We start from the raw sequence: 23,062 nt of genomic DNA on the forward strand, positions 1-23,062 counted from the left end.
TCACAGATACTGTCCCAGACCCTGCTGCGAATTATATGTAATGTACTATCTATGTACCACATTGACTTTCTAGAATGTAATTCTGAATCTCTAAATATATTTTGTTCCTCGGGTTTAAAAAAAGTTTTTTGATGTTAATTTATTTATCTTGAGAGACAGAAAGAGAATGTGAGTGGAGGAGGGACAGAGAGAGACACAGAATCTGAAGCAGGCTCCAGGTACTGAGTTGTCAGCACAATGCCCAACACAGGGCTTGAACCCATGAACCAGTGAATCATGACCTGAGCCAAAGTAGGACGCTCAACCAACTGAGCCACCCAGGTGCCCGTGTCCTTCAGGTTTCAGGTAAAGAATTAAGACCTGCACATCATTTCATTTCATTTGATCATTGCAACTATCGTTTGATTATCTCCCATTTTACACTATTTTATGAATGAAGAAACCACAGCTCAGAAATGTCAATTATATCCTCAAGGTCATGTTGGCAAAAAGGAGGAGAGGTGAGACTTGAATCCAGGTCTGTCTCACTTCAAAGCCTACATATGCACTTAAAAATAAAATAATAAAAATGAGCTCCCACCACTCATCTCTTTTCCTTTTAGAAGATTAACACTGATGTACAAAAGTACATTGATTATCAAGAAATACAGACACCATTTAAACAAGAATAGTGCTAAGGGGTTGTAGTTTTAAAGAATTCTCTTTAAGCAATTATACCTCCTGTAAATTCTCTCCAAATGGAATCTTTTGCAAAGCTAAGGTAACAATGGGGCACCTGGGTGGCTCAGTCGGTTAAGCGTCCGACTTCAGCTCAGGTCACGATCTCACGGTCCCTGAGTTCAAGCCCCGCATCAGGCTCTGTGCTGACAGTTCAGAGCCTGGAGCCTGCTTCAGATTCTGTGTCTCCCTCTCTCTCTGCCCTTTCCCCACTCACACTCTGTCTCTGTCTCCCTCAAAAATAAATAAACGTTAAAAAAAAAAAAAAAAGAACACAGCTCCACAGGACTTGGATTTAGATATTTTTCCCTTTCACTCTAAATGGGATTCTTTAATGTACTAGAAAGTCATTCTAAATTAGTCAAGCCTCACTGTGAAAATTTGATTATGAGGAAACAATTTTCCCTTATTTCCCAATTTACTGAGGGCATAGACAGCATCCCTTTTTAGGCATGAACTTAAAACCATATGGGTTCACATGTTCCCTGTAATTGAGCTGATAATGAAAACAATGAAGGTTTTACTTGAAAAAATCTTTTCCAGGGCCAGCCAAAGATTCTATCCCCAAAGAGCCTACAGCTTCAACATCTAACAAATATTTTCAAGCAAACAGATTAACTCTGCAACAACAGCATAGTTTGCCTACAGATAATACGTGATTATTTCATTTACTCTTATCAAAAAAATCAAAATGTTCTGTAAGCATTCCATCTCCAAATCCTATCATTTATGCTGTGGCTTGAACTAGAACAGACATGATGGCATATCTTAAAAATCAGGCTTTGCCTCACACCGCTACCAACACCAAATAGTTTAAGCCTTCTAAAATGCTACCCTTGGCACACAAAAGAGCTAAGAGGCTGAGATGGTTCAAATGTAACGCTGTGCTCAGCTGTCACGTGGGTATTTGGAGTTCAAGTCCAGATTCCACGCTCCCCTAGAAAGACAGCATTTAAAGAAAGTCAGTATCTCTAGAAATGCTACATTCACTGAAACAGTTTCTGAGCTTCATGCTAAAGCTGCAGCTACAAAAGTGAGTTTCCAACACGGAGACATGTCCGGATTTTAGGATGGTTAAGTGCGTTTATAATGAGTTGGCATAATTCCCAAACACCAGACTTGGGTATTCTTATTTCTCCAAGTGTGATCTGAGGACTGACGTACGCTGTGATGGCTGTGTTAGAATCAGTGGGGAGGATGTGCTAAAAGCGTGGGTTCCTGGGCCCCACTCCAGATCTCCTGAGTCAGACGCGGGGCACGAGGAAGCTGCATTTTAACAAGCTCCCCATCGACTGAGAGGCACACTAAAATCAGAGAATCTGTGCTGTATGGAGAGCGTGTGCCTACCTACTTCGCAAAAAGGTTCTACCCTGGGAAGCTTGGATCAGGAAGAAGGGGTGGCAATAATAGCAAACTTTTTTTTTTAAAACATTTATTCATTTTTGAGAGAAAGACAGAGACAGAACGCGAGCAGGGGAGGAGCAGAGGGCAGGGTGAGACACAGAATCCGAAGCAGGCTCCAGGCTCCGAGCTGTCTGCACAGAGCCCCATGTGGGGCTGAAACTCACGAATCTGTGAGATCATGACCTGAGTGAACCACCCAGGTGCCCCTTAGTCAACATTTTAATGAGACCCTTGTAAGTGCCAGGTATTTCACATATATTACCTCATTTTGATGGCTCGATGACTCCTGGAGACAGGCATCCCTAAGCCACTTTATAGATGAAGATATTAAAACACCTGGAAGTTAAGATATAGCCTGGAGTCAAACAGCTACTAAGTGGCAGCTCTCAGCTTCTAACTCTGGTTATTAGTTTCCTCTGTTTTTCCATAACACAGGCCATAGGATTTTGAGCTGGGTCTCATCAATTAAAATCTGAATAATAATAGTATCTAGTGGCACCTGGGTGGCCCAGTCAGTTAAGCATCGACCCTTGATCTGAGCTCAGGTCATGATCCAGATTTTGTCTTCAGATCTTGTCTCCCTCTCTCTGCCCCTCCCCCACTCATGCGCGCGCGCGCGCGCGCTCTCTCTCTGTCAAAAATAAGTAAACATTAAAAAAAATTTAAAAAACTCTTTAAAAATAAAAAAAATAATAGTACCTATTTCATAAGGTTGTTAAAAGGATTTATCATCTAATGCATTAGTTTATCATCTAATTTATCACCTAATGCATTAGTGCAGTGTGTGGCAATAGTGGATGCTCAACAAATGTTAATTATTATTATTATTATTATTATTATGCCACAAGTAATACTTAGGTAAATAAAAAATGTTGATGATGGAACTTTCCTACTGGAAATGTACCATGAGCCCAACACCACGCTGAGCCCTGTTAATCAATTTAAAACATTTTATCAACTACTTATGCCTTTAGACCTCACAGTAACCCATTTTACAAATGAGAACACACAGGGCTTAGGGAAGTCAAGTAAACTGCCTGCAGACGGGGCTAACCACAGGCAGAAGCAAAACTCAGATCTATCACACTTCAGCAGATAAGCTTCTATTGTTTTCCTATACTGAAGGTCTGCCCCCCATTTAAAAATATTTTATATTATTTTATTTTTTATTTGAGAGAGAGCCTGAGAGCAGGGATGAAGGGCAGAGGGGGAGAGAGAGAGGGAGAGAGAGAGGGAGAGAGAGAGGGAGAGAGAGGGGGAGAGAGAGGGGGAGAGAGAGGGGGAGAGAGGGGGGAGAGAGAGAGAGAGAGAGAGAGAGAGAAAGAGAGAGAGAATCCTAAGCAGTATCCACACTCAGCACAGAGCCCGACTGGGGTTTCGATCCCATGATCCTGGGATCACGGCCTGAGCTGAAATCAAGAGTCAGATGCTCAACCAACTGAGCCACCCAGGCACTCCTGTCCTCCCTCCCCAACCCCCCTTTTTTTAAAAGAAAAATATGGTAACAGTTTGACAGGTTAATTGTGGGAAATAGTTCCATAAGACTTTCTAAGGAAGTACCATGGTGGTCCTGACAGGGGAGAAAGCACCATTCGTTTGTAGGCTGGATCTGGTGACCAGAGAACATTCTTTGAGGCACTGTAAGTGCCTGTTATATTGGTGAGAAAGACAGGGAGGCATAAAACCACCCACAGCATTTATAAATCTTGGCGGTAAGTGCCACTATCTTGGGTTTCTCTAATGATGGCATTCTGCCTAGAAGAGCCTTTGGCAAGGAACAGAACTTTTGCCTTTTTTTTTTTTTTAAGATTTTATTTTTAAGTAATCTCTACACCCAACATGGGGCTTGAACTCAAAACCCTGAGATCAAGAGTCACATGCTCTACTGACCGAGCCAGCCAGGCACCCCCAGAGCTTCTGCTATTTAAACTATTCAATGTTCCATTCCCAGGCTATCCACATCCTGGTGGACTCCTTCAGGAAGCAAATTAATGAGAATTCTGATTATGCTCCAAGGATTAAAACCAAAAACCAAAACACAATCCTCTATAGAAAGCCTAATGGCGCAGCACTACGAGTCAGTGCTGACTGATCCGAAACGCTTTTGCGAAGCAGACGATACCGTTACAGAACCATTTGAGTGGGGTGTAAAACAAGGCCAAAGCTCTCCACGTCAGGAATTGTGAGAACTGACAGATTTACCGAAGAATAAGACCAAGTCAATTTTTCAGAGACATCCAGATGCCTAGCACCTTGTGGAACATGTGGCACATGGTGCTCCAAATCATGCCTGACAGTGTGCAAGACGTGCTCAATGAACATGTTCTGAGCATTTACCATGCTCCGTGCCCAGGGCCTGGTAGGCACTGCAAATCAGTTGTCCCACAAGAGTATTTTATTCGGCCCACAGAGCATTTGTAAAAGAATTGTGATAAGATTTTTAGGAGCTTTCACGTTAGCAGGCTGAATTTCTGACTTCTTTTTAGAACTCAGGAGGTTTGTCAACCATGGTCTACACTTCGACGTGGCAACAGTCAGCTAGAGCTGAGCAGCGGCTGCTCCCGTTACTCTGGTTGGATATGGCCTTTCGCTCCCTCAGGCTCAAATCCTTCATTTGCTCGCCTGTTTAGCCTCCATGGGCGTTTTTTTGGGGGGGATCCCTACAGTAAAAGCACAAAGAAGACTGGTCTCTGCCCTCAGGAGTTTGCCAGTTAGCAGGGAAGCAGTAAAGACATATCGGCATCATAGAGCTGGACAGGAAAGCACAGTGTGGGTGTGGAAAGGGGAAGACTTTCCAAGAATTCCTTGACTGAATCTTAGAGCGCTCATCCTAAGAGTTGGCCAAGAGAAGGGCGGGGATTACCGGAGGTCCTTGGGAAGTTTCAGGCAGAGGGGGTGGCATTTACAAAGAAGTGAAGGAGTGGGCAAAGTGGGTCCAATACTGGAAGTTGGGGAGTGATGACAAGTGAATCTCTAGGGAGAGTCAGAAGACCTATTAGGGAGAGCCTTGTCTACAGCAAATAATTTGGACCTTATTGTGAAGAGTGAGATCCACCGAATGAATGATTTTAAGCACAAGAGTGATGCTATATTATTTCTCTATTAACACACACTCAGGCGAGGCATGAATTAACTTCGGGTGGGCACCCCTCTTCCGTTTGAGAGTTGAGCAGATACACAGTGAAAATAAAAGCTGACTTAATAAGCCACCTTCAATACATTCACAGGAGGTAGCTTGGAATAGCGTAAAAGCCCATGGTACTGATTGTAACAAACCCTCATACTAATCATCAGAAGCAACAAGTTCCACATTGCATAGATGTAAATCTGTGTAAGATTCAAACAAGATTCAAGACACCACCATAAATGACAAACTTGTGCAACTTGATTTTTTTCCCCATTGTGTAATCATATAAAGTACATATTAATGAGGACTTTCTTGGATATCTGGCCTTTTTTTTTTCTAATTTTTTTAAACATTTATTCACTTTTGAGAGACAGAGACAGAGCATGAGTGGGGGAGGGGCAGAGAGAGAGGGAGACACAGAATCCGAAGCAGGCTCCAGGCTTCAAGCTGTCAGCACAGAGCCCGACGTGGGACTCGAACTCACTAACTGTCAGATCATGACCTGAGCAGAAGTCAGATGCTTAACCGACCAAGCCACCTAGGCACCCCTTGGCCAACATTTTTTTATCCTAAAAAGGATAAAAGAGTTTTATTTTTAAATGTTTATTTATTTATTTTGAGAGAGAAAGTTCCATAACTTTGTTAGTTGCACACAAAAAGAGTGTGTGTATAAGCAAGGGAGGGGCAGAAAGAGAATCCCAAGCAGGCTCCACACTGTCAGCATAGAGCCTGGCTCGGGGCTCGAACTGACAAACCATGAGATCATGACCTGAGCTGAAATCAAGAGTTGGACACTCAACTGAGTGAGGCACCCAGGTACCCTGGTAAGAGGTTTTTAAAACAGAGATGTCAACACAGGGTCTATTAGCATGTGAGGCCAGCTGGGGATGCCTTGCACCTAAAGATTGGGTGCAGCTGGTGACCAAAGAACATGTCAAAGATTGGGTAACAGTAGGGAAAGAGTCCAAAGGACTAGATCCAGGGATGGACTCCAGTCCCTGATAGAAGGGGAGGACTTCAGTGCATTGCATTTATCTATAATCTCATTGCATAGAATTTTTAAAATTAATTTTTAATTACATATATAACATATACACACAATCTCCTTGTTAAAAATATAACAATCACAGGGGCGCCTGGGTGGCTCAGACGGTTAAGCGTTCAACTTCGGCTCAGGTCAAGATCTCACAGTTCTTGAGTTCGAGCCCTGCATTGGGCTCCCTGCTGCCAGCACATATCCCACTTCAGATTTTCTGTCCCCCTCCCTCTCTCTCTCTGCTCCTCCCCTACTCGCATGTGCTTGCTCTCTCTCAAAAATAAATACACATTAAAAAATTTGGGGGGGCACCTGGGTGGCTCAGTCGGTTAAGCATCCAACTTCAGCTCAGGTCACTATCTCACGGTTCATGAGTTCAAGCCCACGTCGGGCTCTGTGCTGACAGCTTGGAGCCTGGAGGAGGCTTCGGATTCTGTGTCTCCCTCTCTGTGCCCCTCCCCTGCTTGTGCTTTGTCTCTCACTCTGTCTCTCAAAAATAAATGTAAAAAAAAATTTTTTTTAAATGAAACAATCACAGATAAGACTGGAGTCTCCCAATCCCAGTTCCCTCTCCCCCTCCACCCCAGAAAAAAACATTTCATGGTTTGCTGTGCATCCTACAGACCTTTTCTGGACATTTACATATATCGAAGTGTATACATAAAATATTATTTTGTGTTTTAAAAATAACACAAATTGAGTCATATTATGTGTAATGTCCCATAACTTTGTTAGTACATATAATTGATTCTTTAAAATTGGTGCACAGCATTTCAGAGCGTAGCTATGTCTCAGTTTATTTGTTCATTTCCCTATTGAGGAACAGCTTGGCTTTCAGTCTGTCATTATTACAAATACCATGGCAATGGGTATCCTGGTACATGCTTCCTGTGCCCATGCAGGAGTGCTTTTCTCAGATATCTACAAATGAAATTGTAGGATCATTTTTAAAACTTAAATGTTAATGGATACCATCAAATTGGCTTCTAGAATATTTGAGGAACTATTTTCTCACCCCTGCCAACACACAATATTGTCAACTTCTATGATTTTTGCCAATGTGATGAGTGAAATCTTATATCTTGTTCTAATTTGCATCCCCTTGATTACTGGTTTGGTTGAGTGCCTTTTAATATTGCACTATCCATTTGTATTTCCTTTTTGGTATATTGTCTATTATTATTCTTTAACCACAAGTTTAATCATTTGTTCCACTAATCTATGGACTCTTTGAAAGCAGGGATAGTTTATTTCTTGTTTATTATTTTATCCTTTTTGGCTGTGAGACTCTAAAAAAGTTATTTAACTTCTCCGAGTTTTAGTTTCTTTATCTGTAAAATGGGTAATAATAGTACCTACCTCACTGAGATAGTAAGCAAATTAAGCGTGCATAAATGTAAAGCATTTATAACAGTGTCTGGTGCATATTAAGTGCTATGTCAATGCTACCTATTATTACTATTATTATTATATTATTATTATTATTTATTAAATAATTATATCCTCAGGATTTAGAACAAGTGCTCAGTACACAACCAAATATGGTTTGAAGTTGAATTTGAAGGTCCTCAAAACAAACTTGACATGAAAGCAGGGGGTCAGGTAATTCAGAAACAAGGACCAGGTTGCTAGAATTAGGGTATAAACCAGTACTTGGTTCCAAGAAGTAGGGAGGGGTCCAACCTCTTAAATTGGATCATAGAGTAATCTCAAGTTCCAGAACCAGGCTACGAACCCAGAACCACCAGCCAGACTTATCCCAGACACTGGCAGAGGAAGCTAAATTACAAAGTGCCAAATAATATGAAGGCTAAATAATCCCCCCCCATGGGGAGAAATTAAGGAGCAGTGAACCAGGCAAGATAATGGAAGTGCACGACACTAACTATAGACAAAGGGTTTATTGCTATGGATAGTGGCCGTAGTTAAAAAGATCCAGCCACATCATTAAGCCAAAATCATTAAATATTTCTGAGTCCACTTCTTTAAGACCGAGAATGGAAAAAATCGACTCTAGCAGGAAGTGTTATAAACTAGTTTTCCCATTGGATTTTGCTAGGTTCTAAGAAATTTCTCATTCTTTTTTTTTTTTTTTTTCATTCTGCTTTAACACCAAACAAACAAACAAAAAAAACCGTGTGATTTTTTTCACTTTTAAAGATGAAGGTATACTTTACCTGCAGTAAAATACACCCTTTTCAGTGGATAGTTCTGGGAGTTTTGACAGACACACAGTCACCTAATCACTGCTATAATCAAGATAAAGAATGGTTCCGTCCGCTTGGGTGGCTCAGGTCATGATCTCACAGTCTGTGGGTTCAAGCCCCGTGTTGGGCTATGTGCTGACAGCTCAGAGCCTGGAGCCTGCTTCCGATTCTGTGTCTCCCTCTCTCTCTGCCCCTCCCCTGCTCATGCTCTGTCTCTCTCTGTCGCAAAAATAAATTTAAAAAAAAAATTAAAAAAAGAATAGTTCCATCACCCCCCACCCCCACCAAAATATTCCTTCCTGTCCTTTAAGAGACAGTCTCTTATAGTCCATGCTTCCCCCATGTCCCGCCCCTAATAACCACTGATCTTTTTTCTATCACTGTATAGTTCTACTCTTTCCAGAATGTCACATAAGCAGAATTATATAATACATAGCCCTTTGAGTCCGTTTTCTGACACTCAGCACCCACATCTGAGTTTCATCCATGCTTTTGTACACACCAGGAGTTCCTTCCTCTTTCTTTTTCTGAGTAGGATTCCCATGTAGGGATGGATTTATCCACTGTTTATCCTGTCACCAGATGAAGGACATTTAAGTTGTTTCCAGTTTTGGGTGACAATGAATAAAGCCTCTGTAAACATTCATAAATAGGTACGTGTGTGAACATGAGTTTTCACTTCTCTTGGGTAAATACCTAGGAGTGCAATTGCTGGGCCATATTATAGGTGTATGTTTAACTTTATAAAAAATCGCCAGTTTTCCAAAGTGGCTGCACCTTTTTACGCTCCCACTAGCCATGCTTGATTTTGAACAATTCTTACTAGAATACCGTCCAAAGGATGGATCCCCATTTTCTATGGAGTAAAATACCCCAAACACTTCACTTGTTCCATGTCTTCCTTTTGGCCATGGAAGAACCCGTCTTCTTCCCAAACGAATGTCGCTGCTCTTTCACATGTATGGTCAGACCCCAGACCCCTGACCGTGCCTGGTGCTTTCCCACATGCATGTTTCTGTTCATGTCATTTGCCATCTGGGATGTTCAACTTCTATTACTGAAATCTTATGTAAACCCCACTATTGCAATCTTTTCGTTCTTTGAGACTCCCTTCTGCACTCCAAAAAAGGCAATTCAATGAAAGGTGTTGACAGAGGAGGCCAATAAAATAGGCAGGCACAAGCCCTTGCTCTGGGTGCCATCCAATCCACATCCCCAGGTGCCACGTGGCGGGAGAAAGCTAAGGAGGAGTTCAGAGCAAGCAAAGGCTCTCCAAGGGCAGGTTTCTCTTTTCTTATTCTTTAAAAGGGCGAATACTCCCCAATAACTAGGACTGGATGGGGTAAAGTGACGAATCCTCATTTTTTGGGGTCGTCTGGGAGACAAAAGATTTTTCCATGTATGCATCGTTCTGGTTCTTGGTGCTATTCAAGACTCTCTCCGCCTTCAAGTTTCTTACGTCTGGATTTGTATACATGCACATATGGCTTTGGCAAAGAAGAGGAATTGAAAAGCAAATTCTTTCACAGACCAGGAAGCATGCACTTCCTACAGAAGAGATGATGTACATGACATGCTTTTTTTTTTTTTTTTTTTTTTTTTTTTTCCCTTCCCTAAACAGTTTAGAGTCTGCCTAAATGCAGGGAGGCATCTCTCCCAGGGGTCACATGCAACGTGTCTGCTCTCTTTCCATTTCTGGAGGAGCTGATGCAATTCCAAGGCGCGGGGCTGGGCCACGGCTCGTTTCTTAACGCTACAGTTTAATAATGTTCCAGAGTGCTGCTTCTGCAGCGTCTGGTAATCATAGCAATCTTGCCGCCTGCAACTCGCGAAAAATGAGCCTGCAGCCACCAGCTCCGAGGGCCCAAATCTGAATGGATCCTCAATGCCAGGGCTCCCAACTCCCAGGCCGCCCAGGACCACGCGGCTGACTTGAATACTACTGTCCTCCAGAAACGGTTTCGGTCCTGTACTTCAGCTCCATCTCATAACCAGGGATGTCATCATTGAAATGAAAAAAGGAAAGGAAGCTGACCCTGTCCCCCTTGCCAAGTGACTGTCCCCACCCTGTCAATCCCAGCCATACCGTAGATGTTCAAAAGCCGCATCCTCAGCCCCTTCCCCGGACAAGACAATGGGTCGCCTGGCAAGCCATACTCAAGACCCTCTCCGGATCCTTCTCGGCAGTCTCCTAGTTTTAAAAACGCTGTCTTGGTTTTTAGCAAAGCCTGAACATCGCTGCCCACCCCCAGCCCCGCCGCCCGACCCTCCCGACCCTCCCGCCCCGCCCGCCCGGGGGTCTGGAAAGCAGCCTCGGTGAGAGAGAGCCAGGACGCTCGCCCGGGACCAGACTCACCCGGCCGGTGGAGAAGCGCCGGAGCGCCTGGCTGCCCCGCCACAGCATGATGGAAGGCAGCGCACCGGCGGCGGCGCGACGGCTGGGGCTCAGCCTGGCCGCGCGGCCTGTAGCCTCCGAGCGCCCGGGGGCCTGGATAGCTGCTCGCCGGGTCCGCCAGTCCTGGGACCAGCCCATGGCCCGCCCCCTCGGCTGGCACGGCCTCGCCTCCTCAGCTGGCCGGGCTCGGGTGGCCAATCGCCTGCGACTGGGCGGGGCCTGCGCCGGCCGCTGGGAGGCGCTGGGCCGCAATCCCGGTGCCACGCTGGTACCCAGAGGGAGGGATGGCTTCCAGTTGTGGCCCAGGGACTTACCAGCTGGGAGATCGCCTTCCAGTTACTCAAACCCTGCGAGGTACACAGGGATTTGCCTTATTAATGGTCAACCTGACACCCCAAGTCAGGCCCACAACAGTCCTGAGAAGGCAAAGATAGGAAAAGATAAGGTGTGGGGACACCTAGCTATATAGGATCCTGATACCTATCTTGTAAGCTGATGAGAGGATTTAATGAGAGACTGTGTATAAAGCACTTGGCAAAGGGCCTGACACACAGCTGGTCCCCAACAGGTGATAGACAGACATAGATACACACCCTTTTCCCTCATCTCTCTAGAAGGAATGCTCATTTAGCTAAGCATTTGTCTCAAACGGAACACCTTAGCCTGGCATTCACGGCCATCTGCAATTTGGCATTTTTATTTCTTGCTGCTCCTTTGCATATATAATTTAGCCTAACTCTGGTGCTTGCTGGTTCTTTTTTTCCTGGACAATGCTTCCCAGAAAAGCTTGTCACTTGTCGCTTGTCACCTTCTCAGCATGACCAAATTCCTTCTTTTCTTAAAGGCACAGCTCAAATTCTGCCTCTGGGAGGCATTTTTCCTGATTCCTTCCTTCCTTAACCCTCTTATTCCCCCAAAGTAATCTTTAACTCCTCTGAACTGGGGAAGATTTTTGTCTGTGCATCTCTTCTGACATCTCAGTCTGTCACTGCTATTTGTGTGCCTGTCATCTTCTCTACTGGAAGTTCCTTGCAAGCTGAGTCCACGTCTGATTTATCAAGATTTACAATATCTAGCACTAAGCAGAGTTCAAAAAGTACTTGTTAAAAGAGAGGATGAATGAATGTTTAAGAAGGAGGGAGAGAGAGAAAAAAACCATCTTTAAAGCTTGGAGAACGGCAGCAAACATCTAGAGTTTTGCTCTGGGAATTACCCATTTCCAATTCAACACACTTCCCTGACTGCACATTGTGACTTCTTGCTTCTTTTCTTTTTTAAATATATTTATTTTCAAATTGGTTTCCATACAACACCCAGTGCTCATCCCAACAAGTGCCCTCCTCCCTGCCCATCATCCACTTTCCCCTCTCCCCCATCCCCCCATCTACCCTTAGTTTGTTCTCAGTCCTTAAGAGTTTCTTATGGTTTGCCTCCCTCCCTCTCCATAACTCCCCCCCCCCTTTCTTCTCCCCCATTGTCTTCTGTTAAGTTTCTCAAGATGCACATATGAGTGAAAACATATGGTATCTGTCTTTCTCTGCCTGGCTTATTTCACTCAGCATAATACCCTCCAGTTCCATTCACATTGCTTCAAATGGCAGGATTTCATTCTTTCTCATTGCCAAGGAGTATTCCATTGTATATATAAACCACATCTTCTTTTTTAAAAATTTTTATTTTTTATTTTTTAAAATTTACATCCAAATTAGTTAGCATATAGTGCAACAATGATTTCAGGAGTAGATTCCTTAGTGCCCCTTACCCATTAAGCCCATACCCCCTTCCCCACCCACTCCAGTAACCCTCAGTTTGTTCTCCATATTTATGAGTCTCCTCTGTTTTGTCCCCCTCCCTGTTTTCATATTATTTTTGTTTCCCTTCCCTTATGTTCATCTGTTTTGTCTCTTAAAGTCCTCATATGAGTGAAGTCATATGATTTTTGTCTTTCTCTGGCTGACTAATTTCACTTAGCGTAATACCCTCCAGTTCCATCCACATAGTTGCAAATGGCAAGAGTTCATTCTTTTTGATTGCCAAGTAATACTCCATTGTATATATATATACCACATCTTCTTTATCCATTAATCCATTGGTGGACATTTGGGGTCTTTCCATACTTTGGCTATTGTTGATAGTGCTGCTATAAACATGGGGGTGCATGTGTCCCTTCAAAACAGCACACCTGTATCCCATGGATATATGCCTAATAGTGCAATTGCTGGGTTGTAGGGTAGTTCTATTTTTAACTTTTTGAGGAACCTCCATACTATTTTCTAGAGTGGCTGCACCAGCTTGCATTCCCACACATCTTCTTTATCCATTCATCAGTTGATGGACATTTAGGCTCTTTCCATAGTTTGGCTATTGTTGAAAGTGCTGCTATAAACATTGGGATACAAGGATCCCTATGCATCAGCACTCCTGTATCCTTTGGGTAGATTCCTAGGTCATAAGGTCGTTCTATTTTTAATTTTTTGTGGAGGAACCTCCACACTGTTTTCCAGAGCGGCTGCACCAGTTTGCATTCCCACCAACAGTTCAAGAGGGTTCCCGTTTCTCCACATCCTTGCCAGCACCTATAGTCTCCTGAATTGTTCATTTTAGCCACTCTGAGTGACCTGAGGTGGTATCTCAGTGTGGTTTTGATTTGTATTTCTCTGATGAGGAGTGATGTAGGGCATCTTTTCATGTGTCTGTTGGCCATCTGGAGGTCTTCTTTGGAAAAGCGTCTATTCGTGTCTTTTGCCCATTTCTTCACTGGATTATTTGTTTTTCGGGTGTGGAGTTTGGTGAGTTCTTCATAGATTTTAGATACTAGCCCTTTATCCGATATGTCATTTGCAAATATCTTTTCCCATTCTGTTGGTTGCCTTTTAGTTTTGTTGATTGTTTCCTTTGCAGTGCAGAAGCTTTTTATCTTGATGAGGTCCTAGTGGTTCATTTTTGCTTTTAATTCCCTTGCCTTTGGAGATTTGTAAAGTAAGAAATTGCTGCGGCTGAGGTCAAAGAGGTTTTTTCCTGCTTTCTCCTCTAGGGTTTTGATGGTTTCCTGTCTCATATTCAGGTCCTTCATCCATTTTGAGTTTATTTTTGTGTATGGTGTAAGAAAGGTCTAGTTTCATTCTTCTGCATGTTGCTGTCCAGTTCTCCGAGCACCTTTTATTAAAGAAACTGCAGAGATCAAAGAGTTACAAAATAGTCATGATGAATTAAAAAATGTTATAAGTGAGGTGCAAAATAAAATGGAGGCAGCCACAGTGTGGACTGAAGAGGCAGAGGGGAGAATAGGTGAATTAGAAGATAAAATTATGGAAAAAGAGGAAGCTGAGAAAAAGAAAGATAAAAAAATCCAGGATCAAGAAGGGAGAATTAGAGAACTAAGTGATGCAATCAAATGGCACAATATCTGTATCATAGGAATTCTGGAAGAAGAAGAAGAGAGAGAAAGAGGCTGAAGGTATACTTGAACAAATCATAGCTGAGAACTTCCCCAATCTGGGGAAGGAAACAGACATTGAAATCCAAGAGGTACAGAGAACTCCCTTCAGACGTAACTTGAATCAATCTTCTGCACAACATATCATAGTGAAACTGGCAAAATATATGGATAAAAAGAGAATTCTGAAAGCAGCTAGTGATAAACGGGCCTTAGCATACAAAGGTAGAAGCATAAGGGTAGTAGCAGACCTATCTACTGAAACTTGGCAGGCCAGAAAGGAATGAGGAAATCTTCAATGTGATGAACAGGAAACATATGCAGTCAAGAGTCCTTTATGCAGCAAGCCTGTCATTCCAGAATAGAAGGAGAGATAAAGGTTTTCCCAAACAAACAAAAACTGAAAGAATTCATCACCACTAAACGAACCCTACAAGAGATCCTAAGGGGGACTCTGTGAGTGAAATGTTGCAAGGACCACAAAGTACCAGAGACATCACTACAAGCATGAAACCTACAGATATCACAATGACTCTAAACCCATATCTTTCAATAATAACATTGAATGTAAGTGGACTAAATGCTCCAATCAGAAGACTTCTTGCTTCTTTAAACTTCCAAATACTGATAATTATTTTATTTGTTCTGATCTATGTGTACTGAGAAGGGTGGGCAAGGAGTGTGTCTTTTTCTGAGCAGGGGTTCCATAGTTGTATTCTCTAATTCCCAACTTTAGGAAGTGTAGAGTTTATGTCTACACACATATAATGAAATATTAATGATGTCTAATATTTTCTTCTGTAAGAATAAAAGATAAAGTTCCCTGGATAACTCATGGTTACATCAGAGGTAATTAGAGTTTGACAAACAGAAAAGCCCTACTAATCTAGACTTTTATACACAGCAAAAATGAAGATGAAATAAACTCATTTGTATGTCTCTCAAACAAAAACTTGAGAGAATTTGAGGAAGGAAAGCTTCCAAATTCGTTCTATGAGGCCAGCATTACCCCAATACCAAAACCAGACAAAGACACTACAAAAAAAGAAAACTACAGGCCAATATCTCTGATGACCATAGATGCTAAAATCCTCAACAAAAGGCTGGCAAAACAAATCCAACAACACATTTGAGAAATCATTCATTATGATCAAGTAGGATTTATTTGAGGGATGCAAGAGTGGTTCAATATTTGGAAGTCAATCAATGTGATGTATCACATTAACAAGAGGAAGGATAAAAACCATATAATCGTCTCAATAGATGCAGGAAAAGCATTTGACAAATACACCATCCATTCATGATAAACTTTCAATAAAGTGAGTTTAGAGGGAATATACCTCAATACAATAAAGGTCATTATGAAAAACCCACAGCTAACATTATAGTCAATGGTGAAAAACTCCAAGCTTCTCCTCTAAGATCAGGGATAATACAAGGATGTCTACTTTCACCACTTTCTTCCACTTTCATTCAACATACTATTGGGAGTCCTAGGTGTAGTAATCAGACAAGAAAAAGAAATAAAAGTCATCCAAATTGGTAAGGAAGAAGTAAAACTGTCACTATTTGCAGATGACATGATACTATATATAGAAAACACTAATGACTCCATCAAAAAACTATTAGAACTGATAAATGAATTCAGTAAAGTTTCAGCATGCAAAATTAATATACAGAAATCTGTTGCATTTCAATGCACTAATAACAAAGTTGCAGAAAGATAAATTACGAAAACAATCCCATTTATAATTGCACCAAAAAGAATAAAATAACTAGGGATAAATTTCACCAAGGAGGTGAAAGCTCTATACTCTAAAAACTGTAAGATACTGATGAAAGGAATTGAAAACAACACAAATGGAAAGATATATAATATTAATGGATTGGAAGAATTAATATTGTTAAAATGTCCACACTACCTAAAGCAATCTACAGATTTAATGCAATCCCTATCAAAATACCAGTAGTATTTTTCACAGAATAAGAACAAATAATCCTAAAATTTGTATGGAATGACAGAAGACCCAAATAACCAAAGCAATCTTGAGAAAGAAGAACAAAATTGGAGGTGTCACAATCCCAGATTTCAAGATATACTACAAAGCTATAGTAATCAAAACAGTATGGTACTGGCACAAAAACAGACACACAGATTAACAAAATAGGATTAAAAGCCCAGAAATAAACCCACACCAGTATGGTCAATTAATCTACAATGAAAAAGCCATTGTAGAAAAAAGACTGCCTTTTTTTTTTTTTTTAAATTTACTTCCAAGTTAGCACATAGTGCAACAATGATTTCAGGAGTAGATTCCTTAATGCCCCTTACCCATTTAGCCCTTCCCCCCTCCAACAACTCCTCCAGTAACCCTCTGTTTGTTCTCCATATTTAAGAGTCTCTTACGTTTTGTCCCCTTCCCTGTTTTTATATTATTTTTGCTTCCCTTCCCTTGTGTTCATCTGTTCTGTGTCTTAAAGTCCTCATATGAGTGAAGTCATATGATATTTGTCTTTCTCTGACTAATTTGGCTTAGCATAATACCCTCTAGTTCCGTCACATAGTTGCAAATGGCAAGATTTCATTCTTTTTGATTGCTGAGTAGTACTCCAGTGTGTATGTGTGTGTGTGTGTGTGTGTGTGTGTGTGTGTGTATATATATATATATATGTATATATGTATATGTATATCTCACATGTAACACACACACATACACACACACACGCATATATATGTATACACTACATCTTCTTTATCCATTCACCCATCAGTGGACGTTTGGGCTCTTTCCATACTTTGGCCCTTGTTGATAATGCTGCTATGAACATTGGGGTGCATGTGTCCCTTCGAAACAGCATACCTGTATCCCTTGGTTAAACATCTAATAGTGCAATTGCTGGGTCGTAGGGTAGTTCTATTTTTGATCTTTTGAGGAACCTCCATACTGTTTTCCAGAGTGTCTGCACCAGCTTGCATTGCCACCAACAACGCAAAAGAGATCCTCTTTCTCCACATCCTTGCCAACATCTGTTGTTGCCTGAGTTGTTAATGTTAGTCATTCTGACAGGTGTGAGGTTGTATCTCATTGTGGTTTTGATTTGTATTTCCCTGATGATGAGTGATGTTGAGCATTTTTTCATATATCAGTTGGCCATCTGAATGAAAAAACTGCCTTTTTATTAACTGGTGCAAAAGAATGAAACTGGATGACTTTCGTATACCATATACAAAAATAAACTCAAAGTAGATTAAAGACCTTAATATGAGACTTTTAACCATAAAAATCCTAGAAGAGAGCACAGCAATAATGTCTCTGATATCAACTGCAGCAACGTGTTTCTAGATATGTCTTCTGAGGCAAGGGAAACGAACAAAAATAAACTATTTGAAATACATCAAAATAAAGAGCTTCTGCACAGCAAAGGAAACAATCAACAAAACAAAGAGACAACCTACTGAATGGGAGAAGATATTTGCAAATGACATATCTGATAAAGGGTTAGTATCCAAAGTATATAAAGAGCTTATACAACTCAACACCAAAAGAAACCCCAAATAATCCAATTATAAAATGGGCAGAGTACATGAACAGACATTTCTCCAAAGATGACATATGGATGGCCAACAGACACATGAAAAGATGCTCAACACCATTCATCAGCAGGGGAGTGCAAATCAAAACCACAATGAGACATCACCTCACATGTGTCAGAATGGCTGGTATCGAAAAGACAAGAAATAGCAAGTGGAGGAAAGGAAACCCTTGTGCACTGTTGGTGGGAATATAAATTGGTGCAACTACTGTGGAAAACAATATGGAGATTCCTCAAGAAATTAAAGATACAAATATCATATGATCTAGTAATTATACCACTGGGTATTTGCCCAAAGAAAACAAAAACACCATTCAAAAAGATGTATGCACTCTTATGCAGCATTATTTATAAGAGATAAGACATGGGAACAATTCAAGTATCTATTAATAGATTAATGGATAAAGAAGTGGTATACACACACATACAGAGGAGTATTACTTGGCCATAAAAAAGAATAAGATCTTGCTACTTGTGACAACATGGATGGACCTGGAGGGTATTATGCTATGTGAACTAAGTCAGACAGAAAAAGACAAATACCAGATGATTTCGCTTATATATGGAATCTGAAAAACAAAACAAACAAACAAGCGAAACAGGCTACCGTACAGAACCTAAAGACGGTAGCAAACATTGTGGAAGAGACAGAAAAGAAATAGTGAGAATCTAAGACCTGACATCATTTGAATCCTGAAGCCTAATGCACATGATGGCTAATTCCACCACTACATGTTTTAAAATAAACATACAGTAAAATTGATTTCACTTTTGCTGTACAGTTCTATGAGTTTTAACCTATGTGAAGATTCATATAAGTAACATTGCAATCAGGATACAGAAGAGTTCCATTCCTCACCCTAAAACTGCCCTGTTCCTTTGTAGTCTTGGCTACCAACCACCCCTTAACACTGATAATCTCTGCTCTGTTCTCAATCACTGTAGTTTTATCTTTTCAAGGCTGTCAAATAAATGGAATCACATACTGTACAACTTTGTAGATTTTCTTCATTCGGCACAATGCCCTAGAGATTTGTGCTCATTGGGGATTTTCCAGATACGTTGAGATTTTTTTTTTGTTATTGATTTCTAATATAATTCCATTGCAGTCAGAGAATATAACCATAAAATTTCAGTCCATTGAATTGCATTGAGACTTGTTTTATGGCCTAGCATATGGCCTACCACTTGCTGAGTATTCCTTCAATGAGAAGAAGAAGATATTTGTAACTATTAGGGGGAAAAAAGAGTAAAGCAGGGATCAGGAGTGGTAGTAAAGAGCATCGCACCACTTAGTTTGCATTTACAATGTGCCAAGAAGCATTTTGAGTCCTTTACGTATACTGTAAGTAGCAGGACCTGTTTGAAAAACTGCACATGGTTTGGCATCTCAGCAGAGCAGAGTGGGTGTAAATTAGGGAGTAGTTGAGGCAGAAAATTTAGAGAATAATCAAAGGGCAGATTTGAAGAAGTCTTGTGTTCCATACTATGAAGTGATAATTCCGAACCGAGGGCCATGGGAATCTGCTGAAGGATTTAAAGTGGCACATCACCTGATCAGGTAGGTTTTGAGAAACTTCACTTGGAGAACAGTATGGACGATGGAAAGAGAAGATCTGTCACAGGTCTACAATAATTGTCCAGGTGAATGATTCTTTTGGGAAGAAATATATGAATTAACACACTAGGAATCTTTTTGACAGGTACACATAGGTCTCTGCGACGCATTATTATGTGAAACGTCTCTAGTGAATCATTACCATCGACTTTCTATTGTTGGAAACATGCTTTAAATGTATACTAGGAAACAAGCTCACCAAGACCATAGCTCTATAATATGTAAAAAGTGTTTTGGTATGGAATAAACTGGTACTTAAGTTGTGGGTATAAGTGTTCAAGGCAGGAACTCCTGCAAGCACCTTCTGTGGGCAGCTGTTCTAAAGTTCTTTGAAGCTCTTCAAATAGTACCATGCTGTCTCTATAAAAAAATTTTCCCTTCTGTTTCCAAGCTTGCCTTTCAGGCAGTACTGTTAAGAACAAAGAAAAGTAGAAACAAGGACATTTAATTCCTCAAGATGAATATTTGCCTTCTGTAGACGAGGCCTGAAAAATGTAAGGCATCTGCTGTAATAAATAACTTTCAACAGTACATTTCAGTTTATAGGGAATGTGCTTTATATTTCATATCTAACTAATACAATTCTACGCCCTGGAATTTTATTTAAATGTATGTCAGATCAAGAGAGGCAGTAAGATTTCTTTAAAAAATAAGGTTATAATGATTCAAAATAGCAAACACTTTTACTGTATGCAGTTGGCATTGTTCTGTTTCTTTCATGTATAAACTAAATTAGTCCTCATAACAATCCTAAGATGTATTTACTATTATCATTCCCATTTTATTTTTTTAATTTTTTAAAATTTTATTTAAAAAATAAAAGAGAGACCTTCTTCACTCCCTCTCTTTCTCAAAATAAATGAGAGAACTTTTTTTTTTTTTTTTGTAAAAAGGAAAAATCCAAGTAAGTTAAATCCTATTTAACATATAGTGTAATAATGGTTTCAGGAGTAGAATTTAGTGGTTCCTCACTTACATATAACATCCAGTGCTCATCTCAACAAGTGCCCTCCTTAATGCCCATCGCGTATTTAGCCAACCCCCCTCCCCCGCCCCACACCCCTCCAACAACCCTCAGTTTATTCTCTGTATTTAAGAGTCTCTTATGGTTTGCCTCTGTTTTTATCCTATTTTTGCTTTCCTTCCCCTATGTTCAGCTGTTTGGTTTCTTAAATTCTACATATGAGTGAAATCATATGATATTTCTTTCTCTTATTTCACTTAGTAAAACTACATTCTAGTTCTATCCACATTGTTGCAAATGGCAAGAATTCATTCTGTTTGATTACTGAGTAATATTCCATTGTAGATACATAGCACATCTTTATTCATTCATCAGCCAATGGATATATGGACTCTTTCCATAATTTGGCTATTGTCAATAGCACTGCTATAAACATTGGGGTACACGTGCCCCTTCAAAGCAGCATTTTTTTGTATCCTTTGGATAAATACCTAGTAGTGCAATTGCTGGGTCATAGGGTAGCTGTATTTAATTTTGGGGGGTTTTGGTTTGTATGTCGTTGATGATGAGTGATGTTGAGCATCTTTTCATGTGTCTGTTAGCCATCTGGATGTCCTCTTTGGAAAAGTGTCTGTTCATATCATTCCCATTTTAAAAATGAGGACATTGAGGCAGAGGTTAAATTACTTGACCCCAAATCACATGACTAGTTAAGTGACAGAGATTTGGACCTACACAATTTGCCTGTAGAAACTGTGTTCATTATAGCATGACACTGCCTCTTGCCTCTGATTTATTAACTTTAATAGATTAGTGAATTTGCATATTCAAATTGCTCTGACCTGTAATTTCAATGTATCACAATCAGCTATGGGGAGATTAATTACAGTGATTAATACAAATGTGAAGAGTATAGCAAGTTGAAGTCATGATCATGCAGAAAGTAATAGGAAAAAGGATGGGGGCATCTGGGTGGTTCAGTCAGCTGAGTTTCCGGTGAGTTCAACCCCGGGGTTAGCAGCGCAGAGCCTTCATAGAATTTTCACTCTTCATCTCTCTCTGCCCCTACCCGCTGTCTCACTCTCTCTTTCCCTCTCTCAAAATAAATAAGTAAACATTTTTTAAAGGAAAAAAAATTGCCAGCCAATAGGTACTGATGTTACTGTTATTTTCAAGTTTGTTTCTTTTCTTTTCTAAAATGCCCACTAAGACTACAAGCATCATCTGGGTGGGTTCCACCTTTCTTGCCTTTTTTTTTTTCCATAATAATCTCTGTATATAGCATGGTGCCTGGTACTGAGTGGACATTCAAATACTTGACCTACTGCAGATCTACCGGTCTCAGGGAATGCTCTTCCAGATACCTTTTACCTGCTTTGATTAATTTAGTTATTTTTGGTCCTTTTTAAGATTACAGAAGACTTTAATAAGCTTTCATTGTTAAAAATTAAAAAAAAATACATAAAGAGATAATAACAAAGCTCGAAAATCCACTTTTCAAATCACCAACACATACTCTTTTCCAGTTGGCCTCTGTCTTGTTTAACGTAATTTGAGTTCTCTTTCTATGCATTTACATGCACACATGCACAAACGTGTTTACATAAAAGTATAAAGGTAACCACAAGTCGACATTATTCGGCAACTGCCTTCTGTCAGTTTCTCATGTCTCCATAAATGTATTTCAGTTTTGGGGCGCCTGGGTGGCTTGGTCGGTTAAGCATCTGACTTCGGCTCAGGTCATGATCTCACGTCATGATCTCACTGTCCTGAGTTCGAGCCCCCGTCGCTGACTGCTCAGAGCCTGGAGCCTGTTTCAGATTCTGTGTCTCCCTCTCTCTCTGCCCCTCCCCTGTTCATGCTCTGTCTCTCTCTGTCTCAAAAATAAATAAACGTTAAAAAAAAATGTATTTCAGTTTTAAAAACAGCTATCTAGTATTTCGTAATATGTATATATTAAACTTTATGTAATTATCCTCTATTGATGGGCATTAAGATCATTTCCTGTTAATATATATTAAAAACCATGCAGCAATGAACACTGCTGTGTAAATATCTGTATACCTGTAGAATTACAGGGTAACACAGATCTCTATTTGCGGAAAAGCCCAGTTAGTCAGCATTTTGGAACACATTTAAATAGTGCTTCTTGTCCGCCCCCGCCCCCCCCCCCCCCCTCGCCTATTTAAGAAGAGGGGACGCGGGATAGGTTAGAGCAAGGTAAGCAGAGTAGTAAAATGCCTCCCTGGGGTGTTCGCGAAGTAACTCCTCTCACACACCGTTTTTTGTTCTCAAGATCAATCAGCACAGGACTTGCAAGAGAAGAGCGGCAAAAACTCTGATGAGGGGGTGGGGGTGGACAGGCAGGGCATTGGCAATTTGTGCTTCTTGTGAGAAGCACCTGGACAGCGACATCCTCGAGGACCACGCCCTCCTGTTAAGCCACTAGTGCGTCAATTTTGCCCTTCTTAGGCTAGACTGATGGAGCAACTCCCCAGGTATTAAAAATGACCTGGAGACACCAGGGAGAAGTCAAAGGCACCGATGTGTCTTCGGATGTGAAG

The 23,062-nt window shown here is 40.8% G+C and overlaps 1 protein-coding gene across 1 annotated transcript in view; it reads right to left on the reverse strand.

Annotated features, from left to right (window-relative positions):
- Positions 1-10,965, reverse strand: part of ALDH1L2 (aldehyde dehydrogenase 1 family member L2) — a 72,469-nt gene extending 61,504 nt beyond the window's left edge. The window contains exon 1 of the mRNA XM_042947585.1: positions 10,848-10,965. Coding sequence (XP_042803519.1) covers positions 10,848-10,895 — 48 coding nt within the window. The 5' untranslated portion in view covers positions 10,896-10,965. The remainder of the gene's footprint in view (positions 1-10,847) is intronic.
- Positions 10,966-23,062: the final 12,097 nt, after the last annotated feature.

This window comes from Panthera leo, chromosome B4, assembly GCF_018350215.1.
Source record: "Panthera leo isolate Ple1 chromosome B4, P.leo_Ple1_pat1.1, whole genome shotgun sequence".
NCBI lineage: Eukaryota > Metazoa > Chordata > Mammalia > Carnivora > Felidae > Panthera > Panthera leo.